This window comes from Sorex fumeus, unplaced genomic scaffold, assembly GCF_029834395.1.
Source record: "Sorex fumeus unplaced genomic scaffold, SorFum_2.1 ptg000021l, whole genome shotgun sequence".
In the NCBI taxonomy this organism is placed as follows: domain Eukaryota; kingdom Metazoa; phylum Chordata; class Mammalia; order Eulipotyphla; family Soricidae; genus Sorex; species Sorex fumeus.
Genome location: NW_026606078.1, coordinates 2,070,312 through 2,086,371, shown reverse-complemented (window position 1 = coordinate 2,086,371; position 16,060 = coordinate 2,070,312). Strand labels below are relative to the sequence as shown.

General features: G+C 39.0%; 1 protein-coding gene across 4 annotated transcripts in view; it reads left to right on the top strand.

The window, feature by feature from the left end:
- SIPA1L2 (signal induced proliferation associated 1 like 2) overlaps positions 1-16,060 on the top strand; it is a 162,673-nt gene that overhangs the window by 96,613 nt on the left and 50,000 nt on the right. For all 4 annotated transcript variants that reach the window (XM_056113579.1, XM_056113578.1, XM_056113577.1 and 1 more), the window contains exons 9-10: positions 3,527-3,784; positions 5,520-5,600. In XM_056113579.1, coding sequence (XP_055969554.1) covers positions 3,527-3,784; positions 5,520-5,600 — 339 coding nt within the window. The remainder of the gene's footprint in view (positions 1-3,526; positions 3,785-5,519; positions 5,601-16,060) is intronic.

Below are 16,060 nucleotides of genomic sequence, written 5' to 3'. Positions count from 1 at the left end.
ACAAGAGCCATACCCACTGTACTACCTCTCTGGCTTCTGGAAGTTGACATTCTAAAGCAATGTCTATATCATATAGATTTCTTATGGGAATATTAGAAAGTTTTTACATTGAATTTATCTAGAGAGGAGGTTCAGCTTTTACTTTGTGCCTGCTTTAGCAGTATATTAAATCAGGATACATTTACCTGACACTCAGATTTGAAACTATGTCATTTTCCCTTGTCTTTGCCAAATGATGCTTATAACAGGTTGACTTTGGATAAGTTAATGGTACTTAGTACTCTGCATAACTAGTGGAAAATTTAGAAGTGTATGACTTCAATTATATTTTTCAAGCTAAATAAAGTCTTACATCCCTGACTCTCATGTAGGAGAACTTTAGGAAGTTAGCCTTTTGGGGAGATGAAACAACAGCTTAAGAAAGTAGTAAATAAAGCCACATCTGACTTTGATAAGATACATACTCATATTTTCCTTCAATTGTGACAGCTCTTGCTAATATTTTTTTACCTTTCTTAGACTCAGAGAAAGTGGTATGTGAGTCTAAGTCTGATTGTCTAATAATAGATTAAAATAACTATTTGGTCATGTGTGAGATATTTTTAATCTATTATATTTTATTTATCTTCATTGCGTATGATTCCATATAAGCTAATTGATTAAAGATAGATTCAAATCTAAGAACTGCCTTGAGAAGAAGAAAATATTTATTAGATGCCAAATATGGTCAGTTAATCAGAGCACCAAGCATGATACTGGTTCTCACTAAATCATATAAGGTCATAACTAATCACATAAGCAGAGACAGGCCTACTGTATATAGGTTTATGCATTTTGTCTGAATGGTATTTTTCCCACGGGATATGTGATCACTGAAATCTAACACTTCTTCCTTTGCAATGCCCTAAATCTCAGGATATCTGTGCCTTTAGAAAAAAATATTCACATAGCTTACTGGCTTTTGCACTACTCAACAGAGTTGGCCAATCTTAGAAGATTGAATGTGAGACAAGTGGCCCAAATTAGAAAATTTGATTCCCAGGAATGTGGAATGATCAGGGGTAAGCCTGTTGAGCTAAATAAGATAAGTAGAAGATTGGAGGCACTGACTAACAAATCACTTCTACAATAGAATCATCAGAAAAAAAAAATACTTAATTTTGAACTCTTCTGTAGCCATATTAAAATAAGTTAAAAAAAATTAGAGCTAGAGCGGTGGTACAGTGGGTAGGGCATTTGCCTTGCATGCTGCTTTCCCAGATTCTAGCCCTAGCATCCCATATGGTCCCCTAAGCCTGCCAGGAGTAAGCCCTGAGAACCATTAGGTATGCTTTTCCAGTCCTGATTGCAGTCTGTGGGAGCTGTTTTCTTTTTTTTTTTTTTTTTTTTTTTGTTTTTGTTTTTGTTTTTTTTTTTTTCCCCTTTATTTTATTTTATTTTTTTTAAAGTTGTAGATTTACAATTTTTTGTGCTTTGGTTTCAATTATACAATGATCAGATACCCATCCCTCCACCAGTGCCCATTTTCCACCACCATGGATAATATCCCTCCCACCCCCATCCCCCCATCCCCCCGTCTCTGTGGCAGGGCAATCCCCTGTGTTCTCTCTCTCCTTTTGGGTGTTGTGGTCTGCAAAAGAGGCATTGAGTGGCAAACATGTTCAGTCCATAGTCTACTTTCGACATGCATCTCCCCTCCTGGGAGGATCCTCCAAACATCCTTTATTTGGTGCTCCCTTCTCTATCTGAATAGCCCTTTCCTCTAGGATACCCGGCTGGCCTCTAAGTTATGGAGTAATCCTCCTGGTGCTGATCTCAGCTATTCTTGGGTATTAATCTCATACTTTGTTACTTTATATCCCCCAGATGAATGCAATCTTTCTATGTCTATCCCTCTCTTTCTGACTCATTTCGCTTAGCATGATACTTTCCATATTGTACCACTTGTATGTAAATTTCATGACTTCATCTTTTCTAAGAGCTACATAGTACTCCATTGTGTAGATGTACCAAAGTTTCTTTAACCAGTCATCTGTTCTTGGGCATTCAGGTTTCTTCCAGTTTCTGGCTATTGTAAAGAGGGCTGCAATGAACAAACAAGTGCAGATGTCACTTCGACTATACATTTTTGCCTCTCTGGGATATATTCCCAGGAGTGGTATTGCTGGGTCAAATGGGAGCTCAATTTCTAATTTTTTGAGAATCGTCCATACTGATTTCCAGAAGGGCTGAACCAGTGGACATTCCCACCAACAGTGAAGGAGTGTCCCTTTCTCGCCACATCCGCGCCAGCATCGGTTGCTTTTGTTCTTTTGAATGTGGGCCAGTCTCTGAGGTGTGAGATGGTATCTCATTGTGGTTTTGATCTGCATCTCCCTGATGATTAATGATGAAGAGCATTTTCTCATGTGCTTTTTTGCCATTCGGATTTCTTCTTTGAGAAAGTTTCTGTTCATTTCATTGCCCCATTTTTGGATGGGGTTGGATGTTTTCTTCTTGTGGAGTTTAATCAGTATTTTGTATATCCTGGATATCAACCCCTTGTCAGATGTGTATTCGGTGAATATCCTTTCCCATTCTGTAGACTGTCTTTGTATTTTGGTCACTGTTTCTTTGGAGGTGCAGAAGCTTCTTAGTTTAAGATAGTCCCATTTATCTATCTCTGTTTTCACTTGCTCGGCCAGTGGCGTGGCATCTTTGAAGATACCATTAGCTTCAATGTCATGGAGGGTTTTGCCAACTTTATCTTCAATGTACCTTATGGTTTCTGGTCTGATGTTGAGGTCTTTAATCCATTTTGATCTTACTTTTGTACATGGTGTTAGGCAGAGTTCTGAGCCTATTTTTTTGCATGTAGCCATCCAGTGATGCCAACACAATTTATTAAAGAGGCTTTCCTTACTCCACTTTACATTACTTGCACCTTTATCAAAGATTAGATGAGCATATGATTGAGGAGAGATGTCAGTGTATTCAACCCTGTTCCATTGGTCTGCAGTTCTGCCTTTGTTCCAGTACCATGCTGTTTTAATTATTACTGCTTTGTAGTACAGTTTGAAGTTCGGGAGGTTGATTCCTCCCATTTTCTTTTTCCCAAGAATTGCTTTAGCTATTCGTGGGGGCTTATTGTTCCATATAAAGGGAGCTGTTTTCTTCCGTAGTGTACTAACATTATCTCAGTGCCTGCAGAATCCTGGAGGCATCTCTTAGGCCAGGTTTGATTTTATTAGCTCCTTATGAGGGGCAAGTTTCAGTAGTTTAAGTAGCTGGATTTCAGCCTTTGAACACTGTATGGATGGGTATCTCGACCAGCTTGCATGGTGTGTACAGCTCCCTGCAACAGGGCTAATCCGTGAGAACCTTTCAAATCCCTGAGTTTGATATTTTGGCAACAGAAGAACTGGATGGCCAGGATATTGCTTTGTTGCTGTTGTTAAATGGGAAATGCTCCTTAGGGTGGGGGCTTTGTGTCACTGTCTGTTCAGATCTGAGACTTTCTTCTTCTCTTCTCTTTGTGAACCCACAGAGGGTGTTCAGAGCTCTGCCGGATCCCCATGGTGGAATATAAACTTGACAGCGAAGGCACCCCCTGTGAGTACAAAACCCCTTTCCGTAGGAATACCACGTGGCACCGGGTGCCCACCCCAGCCCTGCAGCCCCTATCCAGGGCCTCTCCTGTGCCTGGCACTCCCGACCGCCTGCAGTGCCAGCAGCTACTCCAGCAGGCCCAGTCCGCCATTCCTCGAAGCACCTCCTTTGACCGGAAGCTGCCTGATGGCACAAGGTAAAGCTGGCGCCTTTTCTCCAGAATGGTCCTTATAAAACTCAGTGGTGGAATTCCAGTTTGTAGGGAGGGATTTTTTTTTTTTTTAATTTGGCTTTGTCCCTTTAGGGTTAGCTTCTGTTTTTGTTGTTGAACAGGGGCCAGGCAGGGTGGCAGGAAAGTCCCCAGAGGTGGTGGTGCCTGGGTTCTGTCTGGTCAGACAGTTAGCCAAAGCACTGCTAACATACTCCCACAAGCCCAGCAGACTGGGATTTCTTACCCCTGCTGCTCATGATCAATTTACTGTCTAGTTTGACTTGGGAAAGATGCACAAGAAAGCATCCTGCATGAGTCTCTTGGTATCAACGTTCTGAGAATAAGTACACAAGGAATATGTAGCCTATCAGCTTGATTATATGTAGCATTTTAGGAGATCACAAGATGATTACCATTTCTTTGCTTTTCTCATTGTAATCACTGTCACTTGACTTAAAATACTTTGAATGAGAAAATGCACTTGTTTAAAAGTTAGATTCGATAGCATTAGGGCCTGGTGAGAATTTAGGGATGCATAATTTTGGTAGGCAGTTTAAATGAACAGAATAACATTGATTCTGTACTTTGTTTTTAATGCTGACAAAACTAAAATTTTTGTTCTAGTTTTTACATAACTTATGGACCAGGGAGCCCATTTAAATACTTAGTACAGTAAGCCAGGCTCTGGCTGAATGAGATGTTATAATCACTGACACCAAATAGGCTGTTTTCTTCAACTATGATTGCATATTCCTTATCCTTTTCTAGCCTACAGTTCCCACGCCTGAAAAACAAACTTAGTAGTAAGAAAGATTGCTGGAGCTTTATGAGGATTGGATTAATGAATCCACATAAATTTCTTAAAAACATTCCTGGCACACATTAAGCCAATTCTATAAGTACTAATGATAATTAATTATATTAAAGCATGTGGATTTGTGCATATGAAACTCTGGGCTTGAACTTTGGTACCACCACTAATGATAAAAATTAAGTTATGGTCTTACTCTTCTTTCTCTTGCGTTGCAATTCCTGCTCAAAGATCTGCTGAGTTTGTAAGATTTCATATTCCAAAGAACTAAACACAGGTATCCTGGGTGAAAAGAGCAATATCTAGAAGGAAAAAATTTACAAAACTTCCCTGTTCAAACAGAAACCATGGGACAGGAAAAAAGGAAGGTTATGGTCGCAAAAGGCAAATTTGGCATGCTCCTTTTTATCAAATGCATTTTCATAAGTATTTCTCATGTTTGTGTCTGAAATCAATATGAGCAGTGTGAAATTAATGGTTTTGCCAAATTCAGAAACTTTTCTTTGCATAGATTTTAAATATAGAATCAAAACGTGCCTTTCATTAAGTTTTACATAACAAGTAGTAAGTGGAATTATTTTCATAATTCTGTTTTCTTGGGGTAGTTTCATTGCTGTCCCATACTTCACTATAATCACAGTCTGTTTTTTAAATCTCAGATAAGAAAGGTTTTCTCCTGCTCTATCTCTTTCCAAAAACAAATTGCCAACCATAAACCACCTATTATCTAACGGCCCGCCCATGCTTAATTTACTTGTTCATGATTAATTGTATAGCATACTCCAGTGTATATTTCTTCCTTTTCTTTGCCAATGCAAAGGTGAATTCCTTTGTCTAATGAAACAGGCCAGCAGTATCGACACTTCTAGAGATTCAGTTCCTTATTAATAATTCTAGTTACCCTTTCAGAAGTTCACCCAGCAACCAGTCATCTTCCAGTGACCCTGGACCTGGGAGTGGACCCTGGAGACCGCAAGTTGGATATGATGGGTACTGTTCCTTTTCGCTTTATTGCTAGCCACTCTTGGGCTTATTTTTTAGATTCATTCAGAAGCATCTGCTGCGCACTTGCTGTTTACAAGCTCGCTAGAAGAATAGAAAAATGCCAAACAATCTTTCAATAAGTCATTTGTTCATGTTAGAAAACTCATTGTTTCTTTGTCATTAGTACTCTTTATATTGTCTATTTTTTTTCTTTTTAATAATAAAAGTCTCAAAAACCTGTGAAAATTGAGGAACTGGAGAACCCTATAGGCAACAATCCTTGGAAATTTTCCTCTCACTTAAATTGCTGGGCAAGAATATATTTACAACCAATCCTAAACATGGTGTGTCTTTAAAACATAACCTAGGGGCTGGAGCAATAGCACAGCGGGTAGGGCATTTGTCTTGCATGTGGCTGACCCGGGTTTGATTCCCAGCATCCCATATGGTCCCCTGAGCACCGCCAGTGCAGAACCAGGAGTAACCCCTGTGCATTGCCAGGTGTGACCCCCAAAAAGCAAATAAATAAATAAAACAAACCTAGAATTAAAGGACAGCATTAGCATTTGACATCTTTCTGCCTCTTTGAGAACCACAGAAGGTTGCCTTCCACATTGAGCTGAGATAGCACAGATCTTTGATGTGTGTATATGTGTGTGTGTCTGTCTGTCAGTATCTCTGTGTCTCTATGCATATCTTTGTGTGTCCATCTGTCGAGGAGCTGCAGGTCAGTGCAATCTATAATAACTGATAGCATAGCCCAGGGAAATCTTTGAATGGAAAGAAGAGGGATGGACTGCAGTCAGATGTAGGTCGAAGAGTCCCTGGTTGTAGTGTTTTCATGTGGTTGCTATGCAGATGAGTCTTGTCTATGCCCTCAGAAGGAGATGGGGGCCCTGATTTAGACCAAGAATTAGGGTTAGGCAGGGGAAGGTTTTCACCAGTTGAGAAGAAGCTGTATATTACTACTCTCACATTGCTCAACTAAATATCTCTTTCTGACTCCTTTCTTTTTTATTTGGGCTTATAAGTAGATGTTTTCAGTCAGCATTTCATTTGCTCCTAACTCAGAAAATAGAGTTCTTAAAAGCTGTTTAAGAAAACATTTTTCCTTCTACTGAGTTCCATTTTAAAAGTAAAGAGGAGGAGCTGGAGACGGTGGTACAGCAGGTGAGGCATTTGCCTTGCATGTGGCCAACCTGGATTCAGTCCCCAGCATCCTGTCAGGAGTTATCACTGAAGACAGAGCCTGAAATAAGCCCTGAGTACAACTGGGTGTGGTCAAAAAATAATAATAAAATTAAATTAAAGGAGAATTTTTTTTCTATCAATATAAAAAAATGGTTTCTGGGGCTCAGAAGATAGACTATCTCCAGTGAAAGCACCTGTGTCTCCCATGGATGAAGCCAAATACAAGCTCCTGCACCATTGCATGTGATCTTGTGGCACCAAACACCAAACACTCACGGCCACACCTTTGTCAAGATATCACCTTGAGAGACCCTAGGTCACCAGTAGTGTTGGATTTAACCCCTATACAAATAGTAAGTGTTCTGGAATTTTCTTCCAACTAGGATCTGTGGCTGGGATTCTATAGAGATTTTTTTTAAATTTATTTCTATTTTATTGAATCACCATGAGATGCAATTACATAGCTTTCGTGATTGGGTTTCAGTCATGCAATGTTACAACAGCCATCCCTATAGCAGTGTACATTTCCCACCACAAATATCCCCCGTATACCTCCTGCGACCACTCCCCTGACACATTTGTATCCAAATCTAAAATTTCTAGTCATTTTATTTTGTCACAAGCTTCAACCTCTTTTCTTCTCCATGAGTTTTGTTAATGAGTTCACCTGAGCATGTCACACTTTAGGATCTTTTAAGATAGACTTGGAACAGGACCACTCTACTTATATCTAGGACCTGAGTCAAAGGCTTGACATAACTTTAGGGTTTATAAAGTCTCTTCCTAGTCACTCATGGCTTCCGTTCCAGCTACATGTTACTGTTACAGTCCTAGATATCTTTCTCTCTCTCTCTCTCTCTCTCTCTCTCTCTCTCTCTCTCTCTCTCTCCCTCCCTCCCTCCCTCCCTCTCACTCTCTCTCTCCCTCTCCCTCTCCTTCTCCCTCTCCCTTTCCCTCTCCCTCTCCCCCCACCCCCTTTTGGGCATTTTATTATGCTTTGCAATACAAACACAGAAGCCATCATGTTTGCTCCTTTACCCATTTTCAGCACACATCTGCCATCCAAACTGATCCCTTCCAACCATCATTGTAAAAACGGTTCCTTCTTCTTTCCAACTGCCATCTCTCCCATCCCTTGAGATAGGCTTCCAACCATGGAACAATCACTCTGGCCCTTTTTTCTACTGTTCTTAAGTGTTAGTCTCATACTATGTTGTTGTTGTTGTTTTTAATCCAACAGCTGAGAGCAGTCATTCTATGTCTGTCTCTTCCCTTCTGACTCATTTCACTCAGCATGATTCTCTACATATCCGTCCACTTATAAGCGAATTTTATGACTTCATTTTTCCTAGCATTTATATAGTATTCCATTATTGTGTACATATACCATTGTTTCTTTAACCAGCCTTCTGTTCTTGGGCACTGAGGTTGTTTCCAGATTCTGGCTATTTTGAACAGTGCTGCAATAAATATACAATGGCAGATATTATTTCTTCTGTGTGTTTTTGCAGCCCAGAGTATATTCCCAGAAGTGGTATTGCTGGATCATGTTGAAGCTCACTTTCTAGTTTTTTGATGATGCCCATATTGTTTTCCCAAAAGGCTGGAGGAGTCAGCATTCCTGTCAACAATGAGTGAGAATCCCTTTGTCCACACATCCACGCCAGCACTAGTTGTTCTTATTATTTTTGATATGTGCCAGTCTCTGTGGTGTAAGGTGATATTTCATTGTTGTTTTGATTTGCATCTCCCTAATTATTAGCAATGTGGGGCATCTTTTTATGTAACTTTTGGTCATTTGCTTTTCTTCTTTGAGAAAGTTTCTGTTCATTTCTTCTCCCCATTTTTTTATGAGATTGGAGGTGTTTTTCTTGTGAAGTTCTACCAGTGCTTTATAGGTCTTGGATATTAACCACTTATCTGATGGCTATTGGGTAAATAAATGTTCCCATTCCATGTGCTGTCTCTGTATCTTCATCACTGTTTCTTTTAAGCTGCAGAAGCTTCTTAGTTTAATGTATTCCCATTTATCTTTGCTTCCACTTGCTTGGTCAGTGATGTATGAAACCTTTAGCTTCAATGTCTTGGAAGGAATATGCCTACATTTTCCTCCATGTTCCTTATGGATTCAGGTTGTTATGGAGGTCTTTAATCCATTTTGATCTAACAGATTAAAATGTTGTGCCTGGCACTAGACAGAGGCCTGAGTTCATTTTTTTTTTTTCATGTAGCTCTCCAGTTTTCCCAGCACAACTTGTTGAAGAGGTTTCTTTGCTCCACTTCATGTTTTTTTTACTTTATTATGTAATCATATATTTGAGAGTCTGTCTCAGGATATTCAACTCTACTCCATTGTTTTGTGAGTCTATCTCTATTCCAGTACCAGGATGTTTTAACTAGTACTGCTTTGTAGTATAGTTTGCAGTTGGGGAAGGTGATGCCTCTGATCCTCTTTGTCCCAAGGATTGCTTTAGCTGTTCATGGGAGTTTATTGTTCATATCAGTTTCAGGAGTGCTTTGTCTATTTCTTTGAAAAATATCATGGGTATCCTTATAGGGACCACATTAAATCTGTACAATGCTTTGGGGTATATATTTCCATTTTGGCAATGTTAATTCTTCCAATCCATGAGCAGGGGATGCATCTCCATTTCCTCATGTCCTCTTTTATTTCATGAAGTAGTGTTTTGTAGTTTTCTTTGAATAGTCTCTTCACCTCTTTAGTTAAGCTGATTACAGAATACTTGATTTTCTGAGGCCCGATTGTGAATTTTTTTTCTTTTTAATAATCTCTTTCTTCTGTTTCATTATTTGCATATAGGAAAGCCACTGGAATTTGGTTTATTGATTTTGTAACCTGCCACTTTACTATACAAATCTATTGTTTCTAGGAGCTTCTTGATAGAGTATTTGGGTTTCTCTAAGTATAGTGTCATGTCATCTGCAAATAGTGATAGCTTGACTTCTTTCTTTCCTATCTGAATGCTCCTTAATAATATCTTATACTTCCCTAGCTGCTATGGCACGTACTCCCACTTATGTGTCGAATAAAAGTGGTAAGAGTGGGCACCTTGTCTTGTCCCTGATCTTAGAGGGAAGTCTTTTAATTTTTCTCCATTGAGAAGAATGATCGCTGTGGTCTACTGTGGTCTACTGGCTTTGACTACATTGAGGGAAAGTTCAATCAGCTCCCATTTGTTGAGAGGTTTTATCATGAGCACGTACTGGAACTTGTCAGATGCTTTCCCTGTATCTATTGATATGATCATATGGTTTTTCTCTTTTCTTTATTGATACATTACATTATTGTTAATTGACTTTCAACTGTTAAACCATCCTTTTATCCTTGGGATAAATCCAACTTGGTCGTGGTGTAGGAACTCTTTGATGAGTCGTTGGATTCTATTTGATAGTATTTTGTTGAAAATCTTTGCATCTGTGTTCTTCAGGGATATTGGCTCTCTTTTTATGCTGTTCTATCTGCTTTTGGGATCAGGATATTTGCCTCATAAAAACTGTTTGGAAATGTTTCTATTTCTTCAATTTCCTGAAAAAGCTTGAACAGTATTGGAGTATGACCTCTTTAAAGTTTTGGAAGAATTCACTGCTGAATCCATCTGAGCCAGGGCTTTTGTTTTTTTGGAGATTCTTGATTACTATTTCAATTTCTTCGATACTGATACGTCTGATTAGGTATTCCAAATCTTCTTGGGTCTGCGTTGGAAGGTTCTAGGAGCCTAGGAATTTGTTCATTTCTTTGAAGTTCTCTTTTTTTGTGGCATAAAGGTTCTTAAAGTAATCTGGATTATCCTTTGAAATTCTGTGGTTTCTGTTGTGATGTCCCATCTTTCTGATTCTCTTTATTAGAGGTCTTTCTCTCTCTTTTTTTGTGAGTCTCACTAGTGGTTTTTTGATCTTTTTTATTTTCCCAAAGAACCAGCTCTTGATTTCATTGATCTTTCATATAATGTTTTGGGCTTCCTGTTTGTTAAATTCTGCTCTAAGTTTTATTATTTCCTTCATCCTGCCTAATATGGGCTCCTTTTATTGGTCATTTTCCAGTATCTTAAACTCTGAGGTTAAATTATTTATGTGGGCTTATCCTTCCTGATGAACGCTTGCAGAGCTATAAACTTTCCTCTTAACAACTGTTTTTTCCGTGCTTCATAAGTTCTGGTAACTTGTGTCTTCATTCTCATTTGTTTGAGGGAATCTTTTGATTTCTTCTCTAAGCCACTGTTTTTCAAGGTATTAGATTTGATTCTCCATTTCTGTATACAGTTCACTTCTATTTTCATCACTTCTATTGCATCGTGGTCTGAAAAGATTGTTGATACAATTTCTGTTCTCTTAATTTTGTGTAGGCATGTGATCTATCCTGGAGAATGTCCCATGTGTACTGGAGAAGAATGTGTACTCAGCTTTTGGCGAATGAAATGCCATATATTAACCCCTTCTCTTCCATTTCTTCCCTCAGATAAAGTATGTGCTTGCTGAGCGTTAGTCTTGTTGATCCATTGAGAGGTGATAAAGCTCTGCTGAAATATCCAACTATTATTGTGTTGCTGTCAATGTCTTTCTTCAAGACTATGAGCAATATTTTTAAATATTTTGCTGGTCCCTCACTAGTTGAATATACATTTAGGAGTGTGAGTTCTTCCTGATGTACAGATCCCTTGAACATTAAGAAATGACCTTCACTGTCTCTTATAATCTTCTTCAATCTGAAGTCTATGTGGTCTGATACTAGTATGACCTCCCCAGGATTTTTGAGGGAGTTGTTAACTTGTAGAGTTGTTTTCTAGCCTTTGAGTCTGTGTTTAATCTAACTTAACTGTTCATTTATATTTCTTGCATACAGCAGAATGTTGGGTTCAATTTTCTAATCCATTCTACCACTCTGTGTCTCTTAATTGGTGTGTTTAGCCGATTGACATTGAGAGAGATTATTGTTATGAGAGGTTGTTCCATATTTCTGCAAAAGTTTGGTGTGTTTGAAGGGTTTATCTTGTCTTTAAGAGCCCATTTAGTTTTTCCCGTATCCATGGTTTTGAGTCTATAAAGTTACTGAGGTGTTTGTTTCTGAAGCTCTTTATTGTTCCTTCAAAGTGCGAATGAGAGTCTAGCTAGGTAAAGTATTCTTGGTGAAGGATTCATTTAATTGACTTTTTTTTCCCACTATATCCCCTCACTGTCTTTGGACCCAGAGAGTTTCATCAGATATGTCTGCTGTAAATTTTTTTTTCTTTTTGGATCACACCTGACAATGCACAGGGGTTACTCCTGGCTCTGCACTCAGGAGTTACTCCTGGTGGTGCTCAGGGGACCATATGGGATGCTGGGAATCGAACCCGGGTCGGCCACATGCAAGGCAAACGCCCTACCTGCTGTGCTATCTCTCCAGCCCCACTGCTCTAAATATTTAGGATGATCTTTTAGGCTGCTGGAACAATAGCACAGTGAGCAGGGTGTTTGCCTTGCATGCGGCCAACCCAGGTTCGATTCCTCCATCCCTCTCAGAGAGCCCGGCAAACTACCGAGAGTATCCCGCCCATACGGCAGAGCCTGGCAAGTTTCCCATGGCATATTCGATATGCTAAAAACAGTAACAAGTCTCACAATGGAGACGTTACTGGTGCCTGCTCGAGCAAATTGATGAACAACGGGAGGACAGTGCTACAGTACAGTGCTTCTTTATAAGCAGTTTCCTTATTTGATCTTGTTGCTTTCAGAATTCTATCTGTGATTTTCATCATTCTGATTAGAATGTGTCTTAGAGTATTTTTATTTGTATTTCTTTTAGCTGGTACCCTACGGGCCTACTAAATCTGGGTGCATGCGCTCTTTATCTCTGGAATGTCTCAGCAATGATGTCTTTGACAGTTGCTCTTCATCGGGGATTTCTTCCTGTCTCTCTGAGACTACAGAGATTTTTATGTTTTCATCCCTCTTGTCTTTTGCTCGATTTTCTCTTGATATTTGTTGGTTTATTTTGATGCTTTTTTCCATCTTCTGCTGTTTTGTGATTTTTCTGTGTCTCATCCTGGAACTCACTTATTTTGTCCTCAGCAGTTGTTACTCTGTTCATGAGGCCTTCCACTGAGTTTTTCATTTCACCTAGAAGTTTTGCAGATCTGTCATTTTTGTTTGATGTTTTGTTTGTGTTTTCATTTCTGCTCTCATATCCTCTTGTATTTTATTGGTAGTGCATTTCATTGCTTCTTTGAGCTCCTTATCCATCCTTAATATTTCCATTCTAAATTCCTTATCTGAGAGGCTTTATAGCTCACTATTACTGTTTGATTCATCTGCACTAGTGACTTCACTCACTAAGCCTGGTGAGATTGTGTTGCTTTACAGTTGTGACTTATGTGGTTTGGAGTTGTTTGTTGTGTGTTGTGGTGTGGTGAGGAACCTGCAGTTAGAATGTCTTTGTATGTTACCGTGAGTTATGGAGAGGGGAAGAAATGCAAGGCCTGGGCTCCTGGTACCTCTAATGTAAGCTATAGATGAAGTAACTTCTTTGTGCAGATGCTAGCTGTTTGGGGGCTAGAGATTTTAAACGAATGCCATGAGGGTAGCTCCTGGAGTGAAATGCTGAGTATCCAAGCTTCCCTTTGTGTGGGAGCCAGACTGCAGGCTTGGGGAAGGGGGAGTAGCCCACTTCAGTCCATACACCTGAGTTTAAGATGTTCAAAGGATGGCTTTTTAAGTTTATGTGAATAAGTTCTCTTTGATATAGGTTATAAATAATCATATACCATGTAATAAGATTCTATGGTCCTATTTTGGGTTTTTGTAAAACAAAGTCTGCCTAGATACAATCTTGAATCCATCAATGTTCTTTTATTTTTCTTTAAAAATTTAATATTAAGAAGTATTGGTACAATAATAGCAGTGCTCCTTATATATATATATATATATATATATATATATATATAGAGAGAGAGAGAGAGAGAGAGAGAGAGAGAAGTATTGGTGCTGTGTATTTTAACCACAAGGGGAAAAATGCCAAAGTCAATGGATTTTTCCATAGCTTGTCCTTGAATCTCTTAGAGGTATTGTTGGTGGTGGTTTATTTCTGTTATGCCCAGGTACTTCTATTGAGCCTAACATGCCCCTATATTTTTTTTCTTTTTAATTTAATTTTATTTTTATAAAGTTGTTCATAATAGTGTATTATATTTAATAACACGTGACCGACCCAGGTTCAATTCTTCCATCCCTCTCGGAGAACCCAGCAAGCTACCAAGAGTATCCCACCAGCACAGCGGAGCCTGGCAAGCTCCCCGTGGCATATTTGAAATGCCAAAAACAGTAACAGGTCTCACAGTGTTACTTTGCCCAGTGTTACTGTGGCTGCATGCATGTTACTGGTGCCCACTCAAGCAAATCGATGAACAATGGGAGGACAGTGCAACAGTGCTACAATATTCCAACCAATTTCACCACCAGTACACATTCCTACCACCATATTTTGAATGTTTCTACCCTCCAAAGCCCCATAAATAATTTGTTTTGAATTGCTTGTTATCTAAAAATGATCCAGAAAAGTTTCCTTTGAGGAAAGTGTGTAAAAACTTTTGCATTTCATCCTATAGCATTTAAGCCCTTATATAAGAGATTAATAATATATTGTTAAAGGTTAAGCCTTCTGTGAAATATTATATATTTTCAAGATTGGTTGCTAAAAGGCACATGAGAAAATGCTCTACATCCCTAATCATCAGAGAGATGCAGATCAAAACAACAATGAGATATCTTTTCACACCACAGAGACTGGCCCACATCCAAAAGAACAAAAGCAACCAGTGCTGGCGCGGATGTGGTGAGAAAGGTACCCTCCTTCACTGCTGGTGGGAACGCTGACTGAGGTCATGATATAACCTTGATATCAACTCCTTGTCGGATGTGTATTTGGCGAATATCCTTTCCCATCCTGTAGACTGTCTTTGTATTTTGGTCACTGTTTCTTTTGAGGTGCAGAAGCTTCTTAGTTTAAGATAGTCCCATTTGTATAGACAAAATCTGTTTTCACTTGCTTGGCCAGTGGCGTGACATCTTTGAAGATACCATTGGCTTCAATATCATGGAGGGTTTTGCCAACTTTGTCTTCAATGAACTTTATGGATTCTGGTCTGATGTTGAGGTCATAAATCCATTTTGATCTCACTTTTGTGCATGGGGTTAGGCAGAGATCTGAGCCCAGTTTTTTTGCATGTTGCCATCCAATTTTGCCAGCACAATTTATTACAGAGGCTTTCCCTGCTGCATTTCACTTTTCTTGCCCCCTTATCAAAGATTAGATGATCATATGCTTGGGAGGAGATGTCAGTATATTCAACTCTGTTCCATTGGTCTGCAGCTCTGCCTTTGTTCCAGTACCATGCTGTTTTAATTATTACTGCTTTGTAGTAGAGCTTTAAGTTAGGGAGGTTGATTCCTCCCATTTTCTTTTTCCCAAGAATTGCTTTAGCTATTCTTGGGGGCTTATTGTTCCATATAAATTTCAGGAGTGTTTGCTCCATTTCTTTGAAGAATGTCAGGGGTATCCTTATAGGGATCACATTAAACTTGTACAGTGCTTTGGGAAGTATTGCCATTTTGACAATGTTAATTCTCCCTATCCATGAGCAGGGTATATTTTTTCATTTCCTCTTGACCTCTTTTATTTCCTGAAGTAGCGTTTTGTAGTTTTCTTTGTACAGGTTCTTTACTTCCTTAGTTAAGCTGATTCCCAGGTACTTGATTTTCTGGGGCACAATTGTGAATGGGATTGTTTTCTACATGTCAATTTCTTCTCTTTCAATATTTGCATATAGGAAAGCCATGGATTTTTGGGTATTGATTTTATAGCCTGCCACTTAACTATACAAGTCTATTGTTTCTAGGAGTTTCTTGGTGGAGGTTTTAGGGTTCTCTTAGTATCATATCATCTGTGAATAGTGAGAGCTTGATTTCTTCCTTCCCTACCTGGATGCCCTTAATATCTTTTTCTTGCCTAATTGCTATTGCAAGTAATTCCAGTATTATATTGAACAGTAGTGGAGAGTGTGGGCATCCTTGCCTCGTCCCTGATCTTAGGGGGAAGGCTCTCAGTTATTCCCCATTGAGGATGATATTTGCTGTAGGTTTGTGGTAGATGGCTTTAACTATATTGAGTAAAGTCCCCTCTATCCACATTTTGGCTAGGGTTTTCATCATAAATGGGTGCTGGATCTTGTCATATGCTTTCTCTGCATTTATTGATATGATCATATGAGTATTATCTTTTA